General features: G+C 41.0%; 1 protein-coding gene across 1 annotated transcript in view; it reads left to right on the forward strand.

The window, feature by feature from the left end:
* LOC113128105 (uncharacterized) overlaps positions 1-11,393 on the forward strand; it is a 34,171-nt gene extending 22,778 nt beyond the window's left edge. The window contains exons 25-32 of the mRNA XM_026303164.1: positions 899-1,033; positions 1,207-1,341; positions 2,305-2,556; positions 3,057-3,235; positions 3,635-3,657; positions 6,957-7,009; positions 10,755-10,856; positions 11,262-11,393. Coding sequence (XP_026158949.1) covers positions 899-1,033; positions 1,207-1,341; positions 2,305-2,556; positions 3,057-3,235; positions 3,635-3,657; positions 6,957-7,009; positions 10,755-10,856; positions 11,262-11,393 — 1,011 coding nt within the window. The remainder of the gene's footprint in view (positions 1-898; positions 1,034-1,206; positions 1,342-2,304; positions 2,557-3,056; positions 3,236-3,634; positions 3,658-6,956; positions 7,010-10,754; positions 10,857-11,261) is intronic.

An 11,393-nucleotide genomic window follows, 5' to 3' on the forward strand; every position in this document is an offset into this window, starting at 1 on the left:
TCACCTCATCCATCTCCCTCCAGGATTTCTCCTTCTCTTCTAACTCACATCCAATCTGTGGGGCATAACCACTGACAGCATTCAACATCATACCTTCAACTTCCAGCTTCAGACTCATCACCCTGTCTGACACTCTCTTCACCTCCAGAACATTCCTAGTAAAATCCTCCTTCAGGATAACTCCTACTCCCTTCCTCTTTCCATCCACACCATGATAAAACAACTTGAACCCTGCCTCTAATCTATAGGCCTTGCTATCTTTCCACCTGGTCTCCTGAACACACAAGATATCCATCTTTCTTCTCTCCATCATATCAGCCAACTCTCTAGTTTTCTCTGACAAAGTCCCTACATTCAAAGTCCCTACTCTAAGTCCTACACTCCTGCCTGTCCTCTTCTGTCTTTGCCTACGAACACGCCTTCCTCCTCTCCTTCTTAGACCAACAGTAGTCCAATTTCCACTGGCACCCTGTAAGTCAACAGCACCAGTGGAGGTCGTTGTTAACCCAGGTCGTGACCAATCCGGTATGGAAGTCATATTTGTGATGTTTGATTTGACTTAGATTTTACGTCGGATGCCCTTCCTGACACAACCCTCTGCATTTACCCGGACTTGGAACCAACACATGAAGACAATGGATTGTGCCCCCCTGTGGTTGCATTCAGACAGTACTATCTATGGATGTGAAAGGTTTCCATACACATTAAAATTAGTATGTCACAGTGCACTATGACAGCACTATGGCCTATCATTGGAAATTCAAGACTAAACACACATGCTGTCTTGCTGTTGTTATTGCCGTAAATGCATATGCATTTTTTTTTTTTTTTTGCATTGGAATAGATAAGAAACAACCAAAATAACATGTCCCATATTCACTTCTGCTTTTGACCTTAGGTGAGTCCATTTATTGATGAAAACACCCGTAAGAAGTTCCTGATCTATGCTGGCAATGACTATCAGGGGACTGGAGGCCTGGTCGACTACATTGACAAGGAGATCATCCCTGACTTCCTGGGAGGAGAGTGTATGGTAAGTTCCTGTGGAAGACTTCAACTTGTAGGTTATTATATGAAAATATAATTTAATTCAGAATGTGAATTTTCTGGGACAAGACCCCAGACACACTGAGATCTCCTTTACTAACCCAATTTCATTTTCTTGTCTCTGCTCATGCATGTCCATGTTATGCTTTATCTCTTCAGTGTGAGGTACCAGAAGGTGGTCTGGTTCCCAAATCCATGTACCGAACAGCTGAGGAGCTTGAGAATGAGGATGTTCGCCTGTGGACTGAGACAATCTACCAATGCGCCAGCATCTTTAAGGGAGCTCCACACGAGGTGAGGCTGAACGTAGAGCAACAAAGTAAGAAGTAAATGTGTGAAGTCTGCATGATGTTTTTAAATTAGTGTAGGGCAGGACAACAGAGGGCATGATGTCCCTGGTGCACGAAAATTCTGCCATCTGGTGGTTAATGCTTGTAGATGATTTTGTTAATGGTTCCTGCGTACATAGTAGAGCACTTGGCATAGCTTTTAAAGAGAAGCTGCTATCACTGTCATGTTACATAATTTATACCCAAGCAACAAATACATCATCATAAGCAGAAAGAGTTTTTATTTGATAATGAGCTTATAACTTCACAGCTTTCTCAGTTCTAAGTTCTCTATTGTGCCACATTTCACAACAAATATTGGCCACCATAAAAAGAGTACATAAATCGGAGTTTAGTTTCCTTACTCTTCTCATTGTTATACCTCCACCCTCTATCGCTTCACCTGGAACTTCCAGGATCGCCGATCATCTGCCATTGGCTGAGAGGCAGGGTACACCCTTGACAGGTTGACTAGGTTCTCACAGTGCTGACCCATAGAGACAAAACACATTCACAGCCACAGGCAGTTTAGAGTCACCAGTTAGCCGAACCCCAAACTGCATGTTTTAGACTGTGGGAGGAAACCAGTGTACTTGTAGAAAATCCACAGACACAGAGAGAACATGCAAATTCTACATATTCATAGCCACAGGTTTGAATCTCATTTGAACCTTCTTGCTTAAAGGCAATAGTGTTAACCACTGCTCCCCTGTGCTGCCCTCATCACTGATATAAACTAAAGAATTAAAGAGTGTAAGGTTCACTGCCAACTTGTCCTGACATTATTTCTGTCAAAGAAAAGATGTATGGTAAGAAAATAGGATTTAAGGAAAGAGGTCAAATGTTTCTCTTGACTTTTGTTCTTGTGGTTCTCTCCTGAAACATCTCTTTAATTCCATTTTCTGCCTTCCTCCCCTTCTCCAACCAGCTGCTGATAGAAATCATTGATGCCTCCTCAGTGATCACCTGGGATTTTGATGTGTGCAAAGGCGATGTAGTTTTCAACATCTACCACTCTAAGCGGGCCCCCCAGCTGCCTCGTAAAGACCCCCTCGGGGCCCATGGCATCACTTCCCCAGGCGGCAACAACGTCCAACTTATTGACAAGTCTTGGATATTGGGGCAGGATTACAGCATGGTGGAGTCCCCACTCACCTGCAAGGAGGGTGAGAGTGTACAGGTGAGATGCAAGAGTAGCAGATTACTGGATAATGGTCCCATGTTATTGGAAGCACGGTGGATTGGTGGTTAGCACTGCTGCCTCACAGCAAGAATGTTACTAGTTCGAAACCCAGCATGAGCCTTTCTGTGTGGAGTTTGCATGTGTGAGTTTTCTCTGGGTACTTCCACAGTCCAAAAACATGCATGTCAGGTTGATTGGTGACTCTAAATTGCCCATAGGAGTGAGTGTGAGTGAGGTTGTTCATTTATATGTGGGCCTGTGATGGACTGGTGGCCTATCCAGGGTGTACCCCTGCCTCTCACCCAAAGAGAGCTGGGATAGGCGCCAACAGATCCCTGTGACCCTAATTATGACTAAGTGGGTATAGATAATGGATGGATGGATGGATGGATGGATGATCCCATGTTATTTTTCTAAAACATATTCAGTGGGTTTCAGTCTTTGGGACCTGAGCAGCTACTCATAGCTAATGGGTAATGCATTTCTTTTCTCTGCAGGGCTCTCATATTACAAGGTGGCCAGGTTTCTACATTCTCCAGTGGAAGTTTCACAACATGCCATCCTGCTCGGCCACCAACCTGCCCCGAGTGGACGATGTGTTGGCCACCCTGCAGGTCTCCTCGCACAAGTGTAAAGTCATGTACTACACTGAGGTGTTGGGCTCTGAGGACTTCAGGTTGGTAACTGACCATGCAGGAGTGAAAGAAAAACATTTTTGTCTGTCCTATAAACATATAGTGTATGTGTCCATATTTTTTGCTGTTCTAAGGTTTTACCATGACAGTTTTAATTTCAAACACTGTTCTTCCATGATTACTCATTTTTCACTCCTGTCTTCTTTCAGTCCCCCCTCCCTTCAGCAACACAGTGCCACGTGTGACGTACGATTAAATCTGTAATGTTGCTACTGTGACATGAAATACCTTACGAGCATCATGGGTTTTTAGGCCCCAGTTTTTGAAATGAGGATGCTTCCCTCCCTAGGAAACTACTTTAATCCATTATTTTTTGTCCAATCCGTTTTTATTCTATTGCTCACAACCCCTTCCTCCTGCTCTGTCTTCTTCCTGTGAAGAACGGCTTGCTGTGATGTGCAGAGTTTGTAAGTGGCTCAGTGTTTGCCCTTTTTTTTTGTTAGCACTAGCCCGTCACCATTGCTGCTTTTGGCTGCTAACCCTAAGAGCTCTCCATGGCAGCTATGCTTTGATGCAGCAAAGAGATGCTTTTTGCATCTGTTCTTGCTTACAGTTTGGCTTAGCTTGGCTAACAGGATGTTGTTGCTACAAAAGCTAGGTTTCTTGCTGATCGCAAGATGACCTTTGTTTTGTACAAGCGGACACAGAGGCAAACTGAGCCAGTAAACAGCTAAACTGTGGCATCAACATTATCATTTCTTGTTTCCGTTACCATTATGTCAGGAAACAAAGTAAAATAACTTGCTAGATTTTCTCCTTAGTGCTTTCTTATCCTTGTACTTTCAGAAATACAGTAATCATTACTTGGACTGACCACAGTTAGTTTGCTTTCTGTCAGGCATCTGCACAATTAAGAAACTCAAGTTGTCAAAAAAGATGCCTTGTCATTAATTTGTGAATGTTCTTCTGCTTGGTTAGCACTCGCTAACCAATGAAATGCCTGAATCTGGACGGTCATCGTGTAATTGGGCAGAACTGCCACCATTCTCCTCTTCTTTTCCAGAGTGATGTAGTTTTCAGTGTGCTTTAGGGATGAATGTTACTTTGTGATCGCCATTTGATGGTGCGGACATTGAAACTGTACATGTGCTAGTGTTGGATGGAATTTATTGTTTTTCACAGATTCCTACTTGATGGGGTGAAGCGGTGTGGTGTGTTACTGCATGCTCATGTGGTGATTGGGTTTACAGATCTATTATTTAAGATATAGCCATTCTAAGAGCCATGTGTCAATAAATACCATTTTAGCCTTCACTTAGAGACGTACCTGCTTTGTTCAAGGTTATCACTATAATAAATGAGCGAGTGTGAATCAAATGAACATTTCTAAATGCAACACATCCATGCAACAGTTTCTAAGTAGTTTATTTGGTTAATAAGCACTGATGACTTCACATAGATCTGACTCCTTTAGGCGATCAGTGCCAAGAGTCATTAGGTGCTGTTGCCGTGGTTACCAAGTGCAGCTAACAGTAAAAAGTAAATAAAGCAGCTACGTCAGAGGCTTTCTCCTGAAAATACTTGGCCTGTTGTTGTTTTTGGTAAAACTGCTTATATTTAACTGTTAATTAGAGGTCAAGGGTTAATATGTGGTAACAATATACAATAAACTGCAATAACATAAAATGCTTTACTGAGAACAAGGACCTCCTCAGACTGGGGGCTATTCAGTGTGTATGATGGTGTAAAAGAATGAATGTTAGAAACAGCTGCCCACGATGTGGCTAAGCACTTCCTTTGACCCTCATGGCAGGTGTGTTTTATCTTCTTGGTCTCTTCTCATTCTGAAGCATGGCTAGAACCACACAACTAACTTTACCTGCTTATTTCTTACAGATGCTTAGTTCATGTTTTTTCAGTGGGTTGACTCATCATCTATACACTGCAGTTGTTTTGCTTTCAAATGAGTTCATTGTGTATATCTTAGAAAGCAGATTGGACCTTTGAAACCGTAGGCTTAAAGGACTGTACTCAGATCAGACATTACTGTCTTGAATTTCTTTAGTTAAAAATACCTGGAACCTTCCTCGTCTCCTGTCTCTGACTTTAGCTCTTACAGCATGTATACTCATCAAGATCACATTGACAAATGAGGGCTATAACTGTTTGTCTCAACTGTTCAACACATTTGTCTGTCTCTCTGCTTCCCTTTCTGATGTTGCATATCTTCTGTTGTACCTTGATGTGAGAAATTGTGTAAAAGTACATGTTTGGATTAATAATATGGCGCCTTTACATTTTTTGAAAACATTAAACTTGAATTATGAGGAAATATGTGCACTTGTCAAATTCATTTCTGCCTTATGGCTTTGCAGATTTTCATTATGTGAGAGGAATTATAATTCTTATAATCTTATAATTCAGTGTTTTACCTTTTTAATGTTCATATTGTCTAATGACATTTCAAAAAATGTGTCAGTGTGTCTCACTACATTTCATTATGCCACAGGCTACATTCACTTTATTAATGAATTGTTAATTAATCAGAAAATGGGTTTCATATTTGCCACATCACTGATTTCATTAAGGATCAGAGAAGATCATGTCCTCACTGACCTGAATTGCAATTCCTTTTTTGTAAAGCCGAGTTTTGCTTCCATGTACTTTGAGTTCTGTGGGTGTGGGTGTTGTATTTTGATGGAAAAAGGCAGTGCTGGGTGGTCCAGTGGTTAGCACTGATGTCTCACAGCAAAAGGGTTTAAATGGTGCAAATCCTGGTGTGATTAAAAAAGAAGAATCAAGAAGAAAGCCCTCAGGTACATTAGTAATAATGTCCATGTTAAGGACATTGTTTCCTGTTGTAGGTACATTATGTATTTTAAGATGAATTGAGTCACTGATTTCAGTGGTGCAATGACCTTGTGCCACTTTTGGTCCTCTATTGTCTGCCACACTGTTTATTAGCTCTTTAGCTTTACTTTAAGGATCATTAGTTCAACATACCAGTCATTTAACAAAGTGCTGCTTGTACAGTGTATGACCATTCATATCATTTGTCATTGTAATAAAAATAAACAAATAAATAAAAACATTTATTGTGGAGGTGCACTGCTGATTGTGGTCCTGAGGAGCTGCTCCTCCTTTGCTGGGCCATTGTCCTGTTAAGTGGTTGTTTGGTTTCTCCAATGTAGATTTCTGAGCATTTTTCCCTACACTGGACAGCATATACTACATTGCTCATCTTTTTCTTTTTTGTTTTTTAGGTGTCAGTTCTTCATGGTGAACTAGTCTTAGTCTCAGTGTGTCAGTGGGTTTGAAGTGAACCGATAAGTGATGCTTCTCAAAAATCCTTTTGACCCTGTCTGAAACACCCGCTACATAAGGAATGACCAGGTTTTTGGGCCTGATGGGCCTGAGGGTGGGCTCTTTCTTTGTTTATCTTGGGGAGCCCATGCAGTGATCTTCCCTGGATACAGTAGGTAGCCCTGTCAAAGGCAGTTGTTTAAAACAATCACCTTTTTCTTGTAGGTGCTGGTGGGTTCCTTCTTAATTTTTTGCTTTTCTGTTATGATCCTTGATTTCCGGTTATATGCTTTTGTTCTGAAGGATCATACAGGATCTGGTTTTCTGCTTTGATTATACCTTGACTGATTGTTTGATTGTTTTGACCTGTGTTCGGCTCATGGCTTATATACCTCTCCATAGAAATAAACAAGTTGCCGGATTGTCTGACTACCCTGCGTCTGATTACTGTGTATCCAGGTCAAAGAAACCATGTCTACTCCATTCTGTTCAGGAAGACCACGCTGATTCAAGTAAGCCTTTGTTTGAGTTTTCATGTCGCTAAGAAGAGGAATAACTTTGTGCTTAGTTTGGACTACGTAAAACGAAGAAGTACCTATTCACTGAGTCCAGAGGAGTTCAACCCTCTTGTTGCTGCTTGTTGAATCCATCAGTCATTTCACCTCTGAGCGTTGAGTTTTTTCTGTTGGAGGAGTTTTTTGTTATCGTAATACCGGACTATTTTGAGTTTACGTGCCGGATCACCAGGCGTCCCTGACCAAGACAAACAGTACCGTCAGATGTTGCTCTGCGGGCCAAGTCCTGGATTCAAGCCGCCATCTGTCTAGACCCCTCGCAGGTACCGAGTGTGTGCTTAGGCAGTAACCATCATCCTCCGTAGCTCCCCTGGTTTTTTGTCTCCATCTTCTGGTCAGTTAACGTTCCACGTTTCATCCTGCTCTCTGATACAAGAAAGAAATAAAGCTTTTTTAAAAAACTGAGTTTAGTGTTGGCGCTTAATTGGTCATGACTCTCCCGATTCATGATACACTATGTGGTTCTGAGTGTAGATTGAGGAAAAAAATGTCTAAACAGTTGTATCAGACTGCAACATAAAATGTAAAGTACTGTATGTCCATTGAGATCCAGAATCCCCATGGTATAGATGTTATTGTGCCACTTCCCAAAAGATATATGCAGCGTTATTATATAGTTTTGAGCACTTTAGTTTCATTTGTTGTGCAAGATTTAAGCTCATAGAAACCTGCATACTTCAGTTTGAGTTTTGAAGACAGCTGCCAGGAAGGCCTTTGTGCTTAGAGTACACTGTCCCATCCACCAAGTGCTTTATTGCTACAGATTTCCCAGTATGGAAAACAAATAGTAAACAAATAGTTGTACTTGCAGTGTTTCTTCAGATAAAAAGGATTGACGCATGCTGGACCTGCATGTTCACTGGAGAAATTAAAGTTATCAGAAATTTCACCACTACAGAACTAGGAACACAAAGTATTGAAAACAGTGTTTCTATTTATATTTATAATGGCAGTAGAAACACTATATTTTTGACTTGTACTGTTTTGTTCCCTTTGTTTGCAACAGAAAATTATTTCCAGCATTTTATTTTTAATTTACTGCAGAGAAAAGCTGAATTACTTTTCTGACATGAGGAAATTTGCTGTGAACCGAAATGTCATCATCAGTACTCACAAAGCATGCTGTCATAAGCCATAAAATGCATTGTTGTTTCATCAGGGATTATTGTGAATGACTGAATGATGACATCTGCTCTTGCTTTGTAATGTTCAACTCCCACCATTAAAAACAATGTCAGAAGTGTCTTCAAAATTATTTTATGCCTGATCCATTCACCATTTTAAAAAATCAACCATCCCAAAATAAGGAATCATTTTATTCATAAACTTGCATTATATTATTGTACCACTAGAGGGCAGATCGTCTTAAACTTGAAGAAGTTCTAAAGAAGCTCAGTAGTTACATGAGTCATTCTTAGCCCTGGATTTGCCAGAGGATGAGGTGGAAAGGCAAACAAAATGGTGTCCAGCTCTTTCCATCTTTATTGAGGATGTAAAGAGCTGGTTGTCTAATGCTGAACATTCATATAAACCATTAAATGATAATAAGACTGCCGTGAATCAAAGTGTCGTCGAGGACAGTGCCTCAAAATTCAAAATCTGCTCTACCAGTGAGGAATATACCAGTTTTTGATGGTGACCCTCTGCACTTTAAATCCTTCTTGAGAACCTTTGAAAATTGTGTTGAGAATAAAACTAACTTCAGTGATTGCTTGTACTTCTAAGAACAGTACACCAGGGGGCAGCCAATAGGCCTTGTAAAAAGTTGTCAGTGTCTTCCCTCTGAACAAGGATACCAGAGAGAAAAGGTACTCCTTGTTGAACACTTTGGCAGTGAACACAAAATTTCCTCTGCTACCATGGACAAAGTCTGTAACTGGCCCCAGTTATACCTGAGGATGTAAATGTCCTGCAGTCATTTGCTTTATTCCTTCGAGGCTGTTCCAATTTATTACAGCACATCAAGTACATGAGAGTTGGATATGCCAGCTAACCTCATGACTATTGTAATGAAACTAAAAGTGGAAGAGTGTTGCATGTGATATCCATGAACAAACAGGAAGCAGAGTAGTGTTTGTTGACCTTATGAACTTTATTGAAAAACAAGTCCAAATTGTTTCAGAACGACCATCTTTCAGTCCCACTGAGATATTCACGGTACATTTGCAGCGAGCCAGGCCAAAGGATCCACTTACACAAAACAGAGGAGAAAAGGTGGTACTTTGGCCACGAGTGTCACTGCAATAAACAATGAAGATAAAGACAACAGGAGAAACTTCACTTTGGATATACACTTTGGATCACCCAAATCGCCCATCTCTCCTGCATGTGGAGAAAGATGATACCAAAGGATTCTGTAAAGAAACAAAAGAAACTGTGAGCACTCCTACTGTACCTGAACATCAGCAGACATGTGGCCATATAGGAGCCGGTAAGGAGGACAACGTTGTTTTCTCCATTGTTGCTGTGCAGGTGAAAAGCCAGAAGAGCAACAGAACAGTGCACATTTACACATTTCTGGACCGTGGGAGTTGTATGGACAATTAGCCACTACAAGATCCATTAAATTAAAATACACAGGACTTGTAGAGCTTCAGTGTAAGTGTGACAGTGGAGGCAAGTCTGTGGGGTCATCAGGTGGGCACCCTCTCAATAGTGTTTTGCGTATAGTGTTTTGTTGAGTTGGGCCCACGACATTGAGAAGGCTCAGCAGTGTGTTCCAGCTTCCCAGAGCCACCACACTCTTTGCCTACACCCACAACAGGCACAGACAAACTAGCCTAGTAGGCCCCAGGCTTACTTTGGAGATTGCTTCTGGCTTGGACAGCCTACTCTGCAGCAGAAAAACTAAGCTGATAGGCCTGAACTGGTACTATTATACTATACAGCCCTCACAACAGCATAGCAAGCAAGACAACCCAACATCTAGACCTTGCCTATCCTTGCAAAAAAGAGGACACCCCTGGTAAAGCATAAGCTTTCTTATTCCTATTTACGGTCACATGTATCTGCTGGAGTAGGTCACTGGTCTATTGCAGGGCCAGACCTTACACACACTCCTAAAATGTACCACCTTTTTATTGCTACAAACAAATTATTACATATTTTGCACAATGTGCTCCATCCTTCATCAGCCCATTTTGTGGTTGCAGAGAGTGTGTGAATATTAACATTAAACAGTGTCAGTGAAGGAAAGAAACTATTCTCAACATCGGAGCAGAAAAAGAAGATTCTATTTTTCATTCAAGAGAACTATACTGTATGAAAATTACAAATTTAAGATAACATTTATAACATTTCATGAACCAGAATTAGATCACTCTCACCTGAAACATGTATACATTTTAAGTACTGTGGAAAGCAACTGAAGTTATAGATAATACTCCCAGTGTGAAGCATAAAAACACTTTAAAAAAACATTTCTGTTGAAAGTATGCATGCTTGGATAGTAGACGTCTCTTATACTTTACATATGCAGATTATTTCATGACCTGTTGACCTTAATGCATCACACAACAACAAATCCACTTGAACTATGGCACAGTGTATTGCAGTGACGGTAACACAATATCAAATGAACTATTATTGTGTTTGAGCAGTTACAGCATTTCGACAAGGTGGTTTGAACAGTTATGTTTTATTATGTTAACATCTTCCAGGTTTTGTGTTTGTTGTTTTCCAGGTCATTTCCCAGCTGATAATCTTCCTGATCAGTGTCATCAGCATGGTGTTCCGTGGTCACCTGGGTAGACCTGAACTCGCAGGAGTGTCTTTAGCGGTTGCGGTAAGAAGACATGGTTTTGAGGTCTATCTGTGTCCATACTGGCCTCCCAGCTTGTTTGCTGATATTGCCATCCATGATCTTGGCTTTGATTATCTTATTGGTTGGTCATGTTTTTTTTGTTTGTTTTTTTTTTTAAACAGGTGTTAATATCACTAGTATTTCTGTTGGCACTGATTTGTCATCAACTTGTAATATGCTCATATCTCAGTTTTCAACACAAGATGTTCTTTCCCATTAAAAACAGCTCACCTATAAGCTTTTGCATCAGGTTTGTTTTCTCGACCCAGTCAGCCCTTGCTTGGTGGTGTGTTTTCTAACTCCACTATTTTTTTTTAATTTCTCTGGACGTGTTTCATGTGGACATATGGGAGTGGTAACTTGAAGCATGTGGGAGTGATTCTCCAGAGGAGGATTCTGATCCTGCTGCTGGCCTCTTTCTCCTGCTGGGCTGTCCTCATCAACACTGCACCTCTGTTGCTCGCTGTCAAACTGAGCCCAGAGGTTGCCAGGTCAGTCTCGGTCAAGCAGAGTGAATAA

This window comes from Mastacembelus armatus, chromosome 1 (genome assembly GCF_900324485.2).
Source record: "Mastacembelus armatus chromosome 1, fMasArm1.2, whole genome shotgun sequence".
Taxonomy (NCBI): domain Eukaryota; kingdom Metazoa; phylum Chordata; class Actinopteri; order Synbranchiformes; family Mastacembelidae; genus Mastacembelus; species Mastacembelus armatus.